Below are 14977 nucleotides of genomic sequence, written 5' to 3' on the forward strand. Positions count from 1 at the left end.
TTAACAAAATATTTTTGAAGGGATCAAACTGACTTCATTACTGGGAGAAATGATTAAATAATCATAAATAAAAGTAGGAAAGATGAAACAACAGTGTTTCCAAACCTCAAACTATAGTATAAAAATCACTGAAATTATTTGTATCATTTAAAATATAGAAAAGCCAGTAAGAAGAACGGAATGGGTGATTATGAATTAGTGGAGGCGGGAAGTGATGACAATCTTGAAATTTCACTTCGCAGCCATCAGATTGTCAAAGTACAAAAATAATCACTGTTAAGTGTTCGAGGGGTTAAGTAAAGATAGACAAAGCAACATTTCTGCATTTTATGAATTAGTCCAGCCTCACTAAAAAACAATTTGATATTATGCTAGAAAAGTCAATAACTTGCATATACCAAACGACTGAATAATTTGTAGCTACATTGGTACCTGTGAATTAAAGAGATGTCGGGACAAATTGTAATATACATAAATGTTATGAACAATTATTAACCTATAAAATTATAAACAAAAAGAATTCAGAGATAATTTTGGAATATTTCTAGGAAGTAAAGCAGATACAAGGAAGCAGAATCAGAAAACAGGGATCCTCAACCATTTTTTTGTGTTGTGATCCATTTTGCCAATCTAGTGAAACCTTTTTAAAAATAATGTTATCAAATAATTTAAAGAAGCCCTAAATTTCCTCTTTCCCTTCTCCCGAGATGGTGGACAAAAAGTCTCCAAAGGAACCAAAGGAAAAGAAGGTTGAAAAGGGAAAAAAAAGAGAACAAAAAGGAAGATGTGGCTGAAAAAGTGGTGAAAAAGCCTTGAAAGCACTGTAGTAGGAACCAAGTCCTGGTCCAAGGCATTGGTAGATACTCCAGGTCTGCAATGTATTCCTGGAGAGCCATGTACAAATGGAAATACACTGCATCAAAAACCCAGCTTGCAAGGAAAAAGAAAGAGAAGGTGCCTGCTACTATCTCAAAGCCAGTTGGTGATGATAAGAATGGAGGAACTCTTATGGTAAAGATTCGCAGAATGCCTGGGCATTACCCTACTGAGGATGTGCCAAGAAAGCTGCGCAAAGCCCTTCAGCCAGCATGTGAGGAGACATGGAGCTAGCATCACCCCAGGCACGGTTCTGATGATGTTCTCTGGCCGACACAGAGGCAAGGGAGTGGTTTTCCTGAAGCAGCTGGCTAGTGCCTTGCTACTGGTGACTGGACCTCTTACCATCAACAGTGTTCTTCTGAGAAAGACCCATCAGAAATCTGTCACTGCCACCTCTACCAGGGTTAACTTTTTGGGTGTAAAAAATTCCAAATCGTTTTACTGATGCTTACTTCAAGAAGAAGAGACTCCATAAACCTAGACACCAAGAAGGATAGATTTTTGACACAGAAAAAGAGAAATACGAGATTACAGAGCAGCGCGAGGCTGATCAGAAAATAGCGGACTCTCAGATCCTGCCCCAAATCAAGAAAATTCCTCAGCTCCGCGGCTATTCTGTATTCTCTCTCTCCAAAGGAGTTTATCATCACAAACTGGTGTTTTAAATGCCTTGCAAAGAACTCTTATTAAAATATTTGGAATTTTAAAAAATCCTAAATTTCATTTGGAAGGCAGTGAAAATGGAGATACAATTCACCATCCAAATTAACTCGCACCGTGAAATCTAGCCATAGAGTGCCTAGGGGTAGGGGTGGGGTCAACGGATCTCAGATTGAGAAACCCTGGTTTATAGGATAACTACAGATAAAGCAAAGCAACCTAGAAAGCCACGAGAGATTTAAGTGACTCAGGGGCTTCTGAAACAGGATGGCGAAGCACTCCTGCTGTTCTTCACAGAGAAGAGGAATTATGTGTGCACTGTTAACATGGCCAATATCTTTACTCACCCTGTTTCGATGTGTGTTTACTATAAGGAGGGTTGTACCAAAAGTCAGGGAGTGGAGTCACTGCAACGAATTCATCATTGTGGCTGAGACATTTTCCAGTTGCGTCTGCCTCTTTGTGACCCCATTTGGGGTTCTCTTGGCAGTTACTGGAGTGGTTTGCCATTTCCTTTTCTAGATCATTTTACAGATGAGAAAACTGAGGCAAACAGGATGAAGTGACCAGCCCAGAGACACCCAGCTAGTAAATGTCTAAGGCTGTATCTGAACTGAGGAAGAGGAGTCTTCCTGACTCCAGGCCTGGTACTCTATCACGGTACCACCTATGCAAAGAAATCGTCTTAAAAATTAGGGCAAGAGAGGCAGAGACAAAATGACAGAATATAGACAGCAACCCAGCTAAATTCTCTCAACATTCCTCTCCACATAACTTTAAAATAACTCCTCAAATCAAACCTTCGAGCAACCGAGCCAACAAAAAGTCAGAGTGAGACATTTTTCCAGCCTAAGACAACTTAGAACAGCAGGAGAGGTCTAAGACATTGCATTGGGAGCCCAACTGGAACACAGCAGAAGCACCAGAAGTGGCTCTCGAGGGGCCCAGGACAGTGGTGACAGCAGCAGTTGCTTTTAGAGCTCTCAATGCAGACACAATAAGGGGGTCAGACAACTGCTCTGAAAGAGCTTATGGAGAACCCTTCACAGAAGCTAGGTCCAGCTGGCACTGACTGGCAATTTTACTGCCGGCAAGTAACTCTGGGTCACAGTTCCAGGGAGGAGAGGAATGCTTGTGTTTAGTCATAAGGAAGCAGGGTCCCTAGTCAAAATTCCAAGGCAAAGAAGAGCACTAGCTCTGGTGGCAGCAAGACAGCAGGGAACCTGGTTACCATTTCAGGGCCAAGAGGAGCGCTAGCACCTGTGGCCGCAAGGGAGTAGGACACCTGTCTGAGCAAACATCAGAGCACAGACAAGGCGAGCAGTGACCACATCTCTGCCTGGATCATACCACCTTGGAAACAAGAGAACTCGTAGACCCCAAGATCTACCTCTGCAAACAGCAGTACGAAAAAGCCTAAAGCTTAGGGACAATGCCTCCCCACCCCCTAATAATCAGAATCTAACCTTAACATAAAGTTCAAAGTCAAGGAACAGGCTAGAAAAACGAGCAAATGCCAACAAAAAGAACTTGAGACCATAAAAAGCTGCTCTGCTGGCAGGAAGACCAAGACATAAACTCAGAAGACAACAAAGTGAAAATACTTATAAGCAATGACAAAAATAAGGTATCCTTTTTCTTGCCTTTTCACTGGTAGGGGGAAGGCAATTTAGAACTCAAAGTTTAAAACTAAAGAATGTTTTAAATAAATAAGTAATTTAATTTTAAAAATAAAGGAGCAAACATCAAAGAGACATTTTAAAACAAAGATGTAGTTGGCTTGCTTATCAAATTTGAGGATAACAACGGCTAAGGAGAATCTCAACATGCCAGATGACAATGTGAGGATTTCAAAGAACTTCAAAAGACTACCATAGTGTAATGTCAAGTCTAATTAGATAATATTTAAAAAGGATAAAGATAACATTGCATTTGAGTTCAAAAAATGAACCGTACACATACAAGATGGAAGAGCTCTGTAGACAACAGCTTGCAAAAAAATATTTCAAGATTTTAGTGGACTAAAAGCACCGCATGAACTCACAATATGACAGAGTAGGTATCAAAAAAAGAAAACAAAACTCTCACCCCATCTTGGCCTATATTAAGTTAATCATAGAGTTTATAAGAAGACCTGTACCAGACAAGAAGGCATGGAGGGACTGCTATCTTCACTTTGCTGAACAGGAATATTCACGTGCTTTCAATATTATTTAATAATCCCAATAGGTAAACCAATTGAGTCTGTATCTTAGATTTTGCTGTGTCTTAGAATCTAGATTCTGAACCGCAGTCACTGTCCCACAGTAAAAGGATTATGCTTGATCGGCTTAACCACAGAGGCAAGAAAAAGTTCAAAGAGGCAAACTGAGGCTAGGTGTAAGGACAATCGATCATCCTAACAATTAGAGCCGTCAAAAGGAGGAATCAGGTGCCTTGGAAGACAGCGAGGTGGCCTCACTGGAGGCCTTCCAGCGTGGGGAGGCTGATCATTTATCAGGTGTGTCATAATTACAGTTGTCTTTCAGATAGACACATCACTAGATGAACGCTGAGGTTCCCTCCACCTTCAGAATCCTGAGATTCTGTGAATTCCCCCTGTCCTCACTTCCGAGTACTAATTCATGCACACACACCTGCAATCCCATACAAGGGCATACTTTCATTTAATGGTATAGCAAGAACTGAACATGTAAAACATCCCATTACACAAAAACTCATTCATATTCAAGTTGTAATTCGTTGAAATACTTAGGTCAGGGGCAGCTAGGTGGCGCAGTGAGCAGAGCACCGGCCCTGGAGTCAGGAGGACCTGAGTTCAAACCCGGCCTCAGACACTTGACACATTTACTAGATGTGTGACCTTGGGCAAGTCACTTAGCCCCAATTGCCCTGCCTTCCCCTCTGCAAATAAAAAAGAAAACAAAGAAATACTGAGGTCATTCATTCCATAAGCATTTATCAAGTCCTTAGCAGACCCCGAGAGCTGCGCTCAATGTCGCTCAGTACTTTTCGTCCAGGGCAGCCTTCGATCACATACTAGTCACCGGGTCACGTGCGTCCACATGCAGCATTCTGATAAGCAGGGAACATGGAAAGGGCTATACCTGTAATTCCGCTGCTAAAGGGAACTCCCAAGTGAAGAAACTCCATCTACCAATTCAGATTGCACTTCTTCTGCAACTCAGAACCCTAGACAGCCACCTGGGGCTCTAGGTAACTTACCCAAGGTCCAGAGTCAGTATATTTCCGAGGCAAGAGTTTAATCTCGGGCTTCCTGGCTTTGAGATAAGCTCTCTGTCATACTAGGCCATCTTTTTTCTGTTAAGTAAACAAGGAAATACTGTCATCGCTGGAAATGGGGTGGAAATGATTAATGTAGCAATATAAGCAATAGCTTTTTTTTTCCTTTTTTTTTGGGGGGGGGGGGAATAACTATATTTAGAATCTCAATTTTTGACCAAGTTGTATATCTGTTGATATAAGGAAAACTTTATACAGCAAGTCGACCAACCTGTTGATTTAAGAAGAAGCTTGTGGCAATCGAACTTATCCAAAACGTGGAATGGGCTGCCTTGGGAGCACTGGACTTACTGTTAGGAAGAAATGGGTTTCTATTCTGCCACTGACACAACTATTTATCACATAACTTCTCTCAGCTTCTATTCTTTTTATCTAAAAAAGGGACAGTAATAGCACTAAAACCTATTTCATAGGATAGTTGTGAGGCTCAAATGAGGCTAGGCATAAGGACGTAATGAGACAATATCTGTTAGCCACTTTTAAAACTTGAAGGAGCTATATAAATGTCGGCGGTTATTCAGATTCGAACAATGTTAACACTGATTTATCATCATTTGCCATCTATTTTTGAACATGTGAACAACTGTGCTGCTTTCCAATGGCGAGATACTGAACCATCCACAGTAACTTACCCGCAGGGCACTAAGAAATGGCCTTCATAGTTAAGATCCCCAGGTATGACGAGGGCTACCGTTTACATTTCTGAAACATAGTTTTGCTCCATATAAGATTAGCTGGAGGACACGGGCTTTGAAACTCTTGTGTCGGCATTAGGAGCGCTAGCTTCTAATTATTAGAGCTAACAGACCTTGCTCAGCATTTTTAAGTAGCTCTCAGAGTCTCCCGGGGTAAACCAGAAAGAGGAGTCTCTATGATGTCACAATGAACAAAGGAGGGAATTCTGAAGAGGTGTGAAGAAGGCAAAAACTACAAGAACAAAGACTTAGAAAGGCTGGGACAGGTTCATTGCACTGAAAGGCTACAACCTCCAAGGCTGATTGAAGGTGAAGGAACGACCGACTGCCACCACTTGTCTAACTTCATACAACTACTCACATATTCTGTTAATCTAAACTGCATCACAGGACAAATAAAACACTTTATCCCTGAATAGAAGCATTATTTTATTTCCTCTAGCTAGCTTCGTAGAAAAGCAACAACTAACCCACGAGAAGCTCTAGCCAAGTCTTCCGTGATTACTACAGTGTTCAGCAGGACGTTGGATCCTTTTTAACGTATCACCCATAAGAGAAACACACAAGAAACAAAGTACGTGCCATAAGGGGAAAAAAAGTAACAGCCGTGTGAACCAACATGGCCTCATCCGAACGAAAAGCTTTCAAAAGTGAAAAGCCACACAAGTGTAAATCCTTCCGAAGCATCCAGAATATCTGCCTCCCTCCCCTGAGGCCTTTGCGCAAAGCAGACTTGAAGCCAGACATGGAGAACTACCGGCACGGCTGTACCAGGAATTCCATGTTTTGTAACCACCTCATCCTGAAACCAGAATTAGGAAGGACCCGAAGAATTTGCAACATGTTACCAGGATCTGATTTTGTGTATGGAATGCAAAACTCCTATGGAGACAGCGTGGCTGAAACAATCGGACAATGGAGAACACGTCCGGATGCTCCTCCTCTGAAAAAAATCCCATGTAATTTTCTCAACCTCAATGCAAAAGCTGTACAGGCTGGCTTAGTTACTCCTGCCGAGTACCATTCGTTCAGACTGAGTTACGAACAAACCCAAGCAATTAAAAAAGCTATACAGGCTGGCTTAGCTTGTCTCGCTGACTACCAGGCTTTCAGATTGGGTTATGGCCAAACCGAACCAATTAAAAAAAACAAACCACTGCTAGAAGACATGCCCAAAAAGCTGCACAGCGATCAAAACGTCACTATAACCGACCTAATCCAGCAGAAGTTCAAGAACCAATGGATACAGAAAAGAATTATGAAAGATGCGATTCATTACAACGGGGTCAAGCTCAGACCAAGAGAAGGTTACTACCAGACCTGTGGCGCCAAGATCAGACAGTATCGTCCACAAATCAAACCATCCCCTCCGTGGCAACTGGCCCAATTTCAGAAGGCTGAAGCATGTCTCAACACCTTCTCAGATGAGAAGATTCACCAAAAGTCACTCAAGAACTTCCGTGAAGAAGCCCCCATGAGATGCGGCGCCCTTTCTCTGGGCAATTACACTAGCGCATTTTAAGAAAATTTACCTTAATGAAGAAATAGAAGAACACTGAAAATTATCATTAGAATGAAAGGTACTACAGTTGTCTGGGGTTTGTTTGTTTTTTGCATTGTGCTCTCAAACTTTTAATAAAAAGGGATGTAGTTCAAACTTCTGTGAAATACAGAACACAATCATCTATCTACCTATCTCTAACTGCTCACATACAAGCGTACATAAACAGAAATATATGCACATGTAACTCTGTGTGTGTGTGTGTGTATGTGTGTGGGTAAGTATAAATTTTATTGACACATTTTGTTTCAATGTCATCTTCATTTCCTAATGTATGGCTTTCCCACTTCCTATTCCTCATGATTGATCCCATTAAAAAACTTTAAAAAGAAACAAAAAACAACAGCACAGCAAAACCGATCAGAAAATTAACTGAGTCTGACAGTATATGAAATATCCCACCCCGTGGAAAAGAAGGGAAAAAATACATTTTCTCAACTCTAGAGACAAACTCTATCATTATAATAAAACAACCTCTGTGTGTGTGTGTGTGTGTGTGTGTGTATAGATATATATGCGTACAAACACATACATGTTTATATGTACATGTTGTTACAGTCATTAGGCATATTAAATTCTTAGCTCTGTTTCCTTAGTTTTGCAATGATTTTCCATTTTTACCTTAATTCTTCCTATTCTTTGTTTCTTGTGACATAGTAAGATTCATTTCCATGGATTCACCAGAGTTTATATAACCATTCCCTAATGGGAAAGAATGTACTTTGTTTCTAGGCTTTTCTACCAGAAAATGTGGTACTATGAAATATGAGGGGCTAGGTGGAAAAGGTTCAGGAAGAACTGAATTCAGATCCTACCACAGATACTTGCTATTTGTGACCTTGGACAATTCAATTAGGTTCTCACAGATTGTTTTTCTTTTTTTCATCTGTCAAAAGGACATAATTTACTTCTGTGGCTAAGATGGTGAAGTGAGGCAGGAACTGGCCTGAGCTCTCTCAAATTCTCCTCCAAAAAAACCTTAAAATGATGCCTCAGAGCCAATTTTAGAGTGGTGACACCGCTTTCTGGCCCAGAGCAGTTTGGAGGAGCAGCAAAGAAGACTTGTCTCACTGGGGTGGGAAAGCAGCACAGTCTGGGGAGTAAGCCAGTGGCAGGCTGCAACTGTAGTGAAGCCCTGTGCTCAAGAACAAGCGGCCAACAACATCCCGCCCCCACTGCAAAGGAGCGGCGAGGCCTTGAGTTCCAAGGCAAGCCAACAGCCGGTGCAAGCTAGCTGTGAGGGCCCACGCCCAGCAAAAGCTACCAGCTAGGCCTTGCCACCAGTGAGGGCCCGCCTGGAGGGAGGCCAGCAGCAAGGACCTGCCCCCAGCACAAGCCAGAGCACCACCCCTTCAAATGCAAACCAGTAGCAAAGTCACAGGTCTTGTTACCCGAAGCTTAGGACAATACCCTTTCTACTCCAGGAGCTGAGTCCACCTTTTACATAGAGTAAAAAGTCACAAAATAGGCAGAAAAATGAATTCAAAACAAAAAGTGAACCTGACCACATAAAACTGGTATGGTAACAGAGAGGATAAAAGCCAAAAACTTGAAAGGGGACCACAATGCCAAAACAGTTACATGCGAAGCCTCAAAGAAAAATGTGAACTGGTCTCAAAAGGAACTCCTGAAAGAGCTCAAAAATTAATTTACCAATCAAATAAGAGAAGTAGAAGAAAAATTGGGAAAAGAAATGAAAGGAATGCAAGAGAATCATGAAAAAAGAATCAACAATTTGGTGAAGGAAGCCCCAAAATACGGGGAAAAAAGATATATAAAAAATCACTAAGAAAACTACTCCTTAGAAAATAAAATTGTCCAAGTGGAAAAAGAAGTAAAAGAATTAAATGAAGAAAACAACTCCTCAAAATAGTAAAACTGGTCACATGGAAAAGGAGGTACAAAAGCTCACTGACGAAAACAATTCCTTAAAAATTAGAATTGGGCAAGAGGAAGTTAATGACTCCATGGGACATAAAGAAATCAAATTAGAAGAGACAAGGAAGAGAATTACATCTTGCTAAGCTATAGACAATGAAGTAATAACAATACTAAACAAATATGCACCGGATGGTATGGTATTTAAATTTTTAAAGGAGTAATTAAATGAGTTTTAAAAAGAAATAGGCAATAAAAGTATACTAATGAGGGACCCCAACTTTCCTCTCTCAGAACTAGATAAATCTAACCAAAAATAAACAGAAAGAAGGTAAAGAGATAAAAAGAATTTTAGAAAACTTACTGTTGCTAGAGCTCTGGAGAAAATTAAATAGCTCAAATAGAATAAAAATATCCTTTTTCTCAGTGGTTCATGGCACCTAAACAAAAAATGTCCAAATATTAAGGCATAAAAAGCTCATACCAAAATGCTGAAAAGCATAAATATTAAATGCAACCGCTCTGGCCCATAATGCAATAAAAATTACATCTGATAAAATGCCATGGGAAGATAGATTAAAAACTGGAAACTAAATAATCTAATTCTAAAGAACAAGTGAATCAAAAAAAATCATAGAAAACAGTCAATAATTTCACTAAAGATAACAACAACAATGAGACAACATACAAAATTGATGAGATGCAGCCAAAGAAGTACTTAGGGGAAAATGTGTATCTCTAAATGCTTACATCAGTAAAATAAAGAGGAGATCAATGAATGGGGTATGCAACTAAAAAACCCCTAGAAATAGAACGAATTAAAAATCCCCAAATAAACACCAAATTGGAAATCCTCAATATCAAAGGAGAGGTAAATAAAATAGAAAGTTAACAAAAATTGAACTAGTAAGTAAAACTGGAAACTAGTTTTATGAAAAATAAAGTAAAATAGATAGACCATTGGTTAATTTTATTTTAAAAAGAAAAGGAAACCACCACTTTCAAAATGAAAACTGTGAATTCACCACGAATGAAGAGATAATTAAAGTCATTATTAGCAACTATTTGGCCTAGTTATATGCCAAGAACTCTGACAATCTAAGTGAAATGAATGAATATACACAAAATATATATCTTGCCAAGATGCCCAGATTAAAAAAAGAGAAAAAGAGAATACTTAAATAATAACATCTTAGAAGAAAAAGAATGAACAAGCCATTAATGAGATCCCTAACAAAAAATCACCAAGGCCACCAGCTGGATTCACAAAAGAATTCTACCAAACATTTAAAGACTAATTAATCTCAATAACATATCAAATGTTTGGAAAAGTAGGTAAAGGAGTCCTACTAAATTTCTTTTATGACGCAGCTATGATGCTGATACCTAAACGAGGAAGAGTGAAAACTGAGAATGAACACTATAAACCAATTTCCTTAATGAACACTGAGGAAAAATTTTGAATAACGGTAGAGCCAAGATGGCAGTGTGAAAACAGGGACTTGAGCTCTTACGTAAATCCCTCCAAACACCTGTAAAAAATCACTCTAAACAAATTCAAGAGCTGCAGAACCCACGAAACGACAGAGTGAAACAACTTGCCATCCCAAGGCAGCCTGGATGGTCACTGGGAAGGGTCTCTTGCAACAGGCTGGGAGTAAAGCGCAGCCCAGCTTGGGTTGTGCCAGATCAAAACAGGCCAGAGTGGACTGGGGAGAGCAGGCCTCAGGACACTAAATCACTGGCAGCTGTAGCAGGTTCCAGACTTCTCAAACCGCAAATGCCAAAGACAACTCGGCAGGTCAGTCGGAAAATTCATGGGCCTAGGTAAGAGAAGTGCATGGTCCAGCCCCAGCCCTGGGGCGACGGAGGTGGCCACAGCTACAGCACTGCAACTGGCTGATTCTGGAGCTCCACACCCACAGACAGTGGGGGTAATCAAGCTGCAGATCAGAACAGGAGTGTAGGGGTCTCTTTGCTGGTGCTGAGGAAGGATTCTCTTCCTTTGCCTTGTTTGGACCTGGGTCACAGTTCTGGTTGGCGGTCCTTGGGGGAGGAGGAGTGCTGGTGTGGCAGAGCTTGTGGTGGCTGTGGAGAAGGAGTTCTGATGGTTACATAGCAGAAAGGAGTGCTGGCACCGACAGACCAAAGCAGAGGCCAGGAGAGGAGTATCATACCGTCTCAGAACACAAGTAGGTCTGAAAACAGCAGGGCAAAAGCCCTGAAGATTGGGACAAAGCACTGTCCACTCTGGAAGCGGTCATACCTTGACAAAGAGCTCAAAAGTCAAGTAATTGGCTGGGAAAATGAGCAGGCAGCATAAAGGGACTCAGACTATAGAATCTTTCTTTGGTGACAAAGAAGATCAAAACACACAGGCAGGGAGGGTGGAGCTAAGATGGTGGCTGGAAAGCAGGGACTTGCATGAACTCCCACCCAGGTCCCTCCAAACACCTATTAAAAACGGCTCTGAACAAATTCTAGAACTGAAGAACCCACGAAATAGAAGAGGGAAGCAGGGTTCCAGCCCAGGACAGCCTGGATGGTAGGGGGATAAGGTCTATCACACGGAACTGGGAGCAGAGCCTGGCATGAGCCACGCCTGGACCAACCAGACCAGGAGCCAGACGGAACAGGCCCTAGGGCCATGAATCAGTGAGCTGTGGTGGTTACCAGACTTCTCAACCTACAAACACCAAAGACAACAGAGAAGGTTAGTGGGAAAAACTGGGGGGACAGAGTGAAAGGAGTTTGCAGTTCAGCCACTGCCCCGGGGGCAGCGGAGGTGATGCAGCTCTGAGGATGCTTACAGAGCTACAGCTGCAGTTGTTCCTGGCCCCAGGCCCACCTGGTGGGAGGAATTAAGCAGCAGTTCTGAGCAGGAGTGCAGAGCCTGCTTAGATCTGGGTCATGGTCCAGGTCTGCAGTTCTTGGGGGAGGATTAGTGCTGGTGTGGCAGAGCTTGCTGTGTAGAAACAGCTCTGAAAACAACATCGCAGACCCTCAAGCTTGGAACAAAGTACTCTCTACTCTTCAAACAGTCATACCCTGACAGAAAACTCAAGGGTCAAGTAAGTTGGCTGGGAACATGGCCAGGCAGTGAAAATGGACTCAGATTCAGACTCAGCCTTTGGAATCTTTCTTTGGTGACAAAGAAGACCAAAACATACGGCCAGAAGAAGTCAACAAAGTCAAAGAGCCTACATCAAAAGCCTTCAAGAGAAACATGAACTGGTCTCAGGCCATGGAAGAGCTCAAAAAGGATTTGGAAAAGCAAGTTAGAGAAGTAGAGGAAAAATTGGGAAGAGAAATGAGAAGGATGCGAGAAAACCATGAAAAACAAGTTAATGACTTGCTAAAGGAGACCCAAAAAAATACTGAAGAAAATAACACCTTAAAAAATAGACTAACCCAAATGGCAAAAGAGTTCCAAAAAGCCAATGAGGAGAAGAATGCCTTGAAAGGCAGAACTAGCCAAATGTAAAAGGAGGTCCAAAAGATCACTGAAGAAAATACTACCTTAAAAATTAGATTGGAGCAAGTGGAAGCTAGTGACTTGATGAGAAATCAAGATATTATAAAACAGAACCAAAGGAATAAAAAAATGGAAGACAATGTGAAATATATCATTGGAAAAACCACTGACCTGGAAAATAGATCCAGGAGAGAGAACTTAAAAATTATTGGACTACCTGAAAGCCATAATCCAAAAAAGAGCCTAGATATCATCTTTCAAGAAATTATAAAGGAGAACTGCCCTGATATTCTAGAGCCAGAGGGTAAAATAGAAATTGAAAGAATCCACCGATCGCCTCCTGAAAAAGATCCCCAAAAGAAAACTCCTAGGAATATTGTCGCCAAATTCCAGAGTCAAGAAGAAAATATTGCAAGCAGCCAGAAAGAAACAATTTGAGTATTGTGGAAACACAATCAGGATAAGGCAAGATCTAGACACTTCTACATTAAGGGAGAAAAAAGCTTAGAATATTATATTCCAGAGGTCAAAAGAGCTAGGATTAAAACGAAGAATCACCTACCCAGCAAAACTGAGTACAATACTTCATGTCACTGACTTTCAATGAAATAGAGGACTTTCAAGCATTTTTGAAGAAAAAAACAGTGTTGAATAGAAAATTTGACTTTCAAATACAAGAATCAGAAAAAGCATGAAAAGGTAAACAGGAAAGAGAAATCATAAGGGACTTACTAAAATTGAACTGTGTTTTTTTTACATTCCTACATGGAAAAATGATATTTGTAACTCATGAGACTTTTCTCAGTATTAGGGTACTTGAAGGTAATATACTTTATATTAGACATTCTTCTCTTCATTGTGTTTTGGACTGCTTTCACCATTTGGTGTAGTCTGGTTTTTAAGGTGTTATTGTCTTCGGTATATTTTTGTTTCTCTTTTTCTAAGCTGTTCACTCATTTTTTATGATTTTCTTGCATCACTCTCATTTCTCTTCCCAAATTTTCCTCTACTCTTACTTAATTTTCAAAATCTTTTTGAGCTCTTCCATGGCCTGAGATCAATTAATATTTTTCTCAGGGACTTTGGATGTAGGATCTTTGATTTTGTTGTTTTCTTCTGAGTGTGTGTTTTGTTCTTCCTTGTCACCAGAGCAACTTTCTGTAGTCAGAGGTTTTTTTTTCCATTGTCTATTCATTTTCCAAGCCTATTACTTTACTTTTTAACTTCTTGTTAAGGTAGGGCTCGACTTCCAAGGTGGAGGGTGAACTGTCCCAAGCTTCAGGGAGTTTTGTCCAGCTGTTTTGAGAACTTCTAGGGAGCTGTAAGTTTTCAGTTTTTCAAAGGTGATATGATTTCAGGAGAGGTGCTTACCCCTCTCCTGGCCTGTGTTCTGCTGTGACAACAAGCCCTCTTTTCTGCTTTGGAATTCTAAGTGCTCCACAGAACCTACTTCAGCCACTTTCACAGCCACTGGAACAAACTGTTCCAATTCCACTAGGGGAAAATCACATGCTTGCGATAAACAGCCCTCCAACTCACTGATGGTTTGTGGTCATTGGTTACCCTCCACCTGGTTTACCCATCTGCCAAGACAGTTTACCAGAGTGTGACCACTGTGCATGCTACAACTTCTTGGAGCCACAGGTGAGAGTTGACTGAATCAGGTGGACACCAAAGGAAAAAGGCAGCCTTGAAAAGGCAGTCCTCACACCAAAGGTACTAGTCTTCCTTGAAGCTACCCTACACCCCAAATGCAAATGATTGCACATGTATAATGTACAACATATTGCTTATCACCCAGGGGTGGGGCAGGGAAGGAGAGAGAGAATTTGGAACTTGAAATAAAAACACAATTAGTTAAAAATTGTTTTTACATGTAATTGAGGGGAAATTTTTTTAAAAAGGTAAAACTAACACCTACTTCACAGAGTTATCATGAGTATCAAAGATAATGCATATAAAGCATTGCCCAAACCCTAAAACATTCATCTGTTGTTGCTATTGTGTGTGTGGGCCCCTTCTGTCCTTGACCTCTCTGAGGATACATGCCTCAAAGTGAAATCTGCGGATGAAGGCACACATAGAAATTTTTGTCACTTTTTTAGCATAATTCCAAATTATTTTTCACAGCAGTTTAAACAATTCTTGGCTCTTTGAACACTGTATTTGATATGTCTATCTTTCTATATTTCTTCTACCAATGACTATTTCTATCTCTTGCCATTTTTGCAAAATTGAGGAATGTGAAGTAAAATCTTTTGGTTACTTTTATTGGTATTTCTTTTATTATTTAACACAATCTTTAATATGGGTTTTAATATTCTGAAATTATCCTTTTGAATTTCATATCTTTTGACTACTTAGGAGAGATTGCCTCTTGGTCTTATATATCTTCTTTCTAATACATTCTTGATAAGAGGAAGATATTTTCTCCCTTAGAAATAATTCAGATATTTCATGATTACATTTGGAGAAAGAATGAAAGGGTATCAAATTCCAGTCCTTTTATTCCTCTAGGGTACCAAT

At 40.5% G+C, this 14977-nt stretch overlaps 1 protein-coding gene across 1 annotated transcript; it reads left to right on the top strand.

Annotated features, from left to right (window-relative positions):
• The first annotated feature begins 5779 nt into the window (after nt 1–5779).
• LOC118828219 (cilia- and flagella-associated protein 77-like) lies at nt 5780–7196 on the top strand. Its single transcript, XM_036734683.1, has one exon. The coding sequence runs from the start codon at nt 6157–6159 to the stop codon at nt 7057–7059; it is 903 nt and encodes a 300-aa protein (XP_036590578.1). The 5' UTR covers nt 5780–6156; the 3' UTR covers nt 7060–7196.
• Nucleotides 7197–14977: the final 7781 nt, after the last annotated feature.

Source organism: Trichosurus vulpecula, chromosome 8 (assembly GCF_011100635.1).
Source record: "Trichosurus vulpecula isolate mTriVul1 chromosome 8, mTriVul1.pri, whole genome shotgun sequence".
Lineage (NCBI taxonomy): Eukaryota > Metazoa > Chordata > Mammalia > Diprotodontia > Phalangeridae > Trichosurus > Trichosurus vulpecula.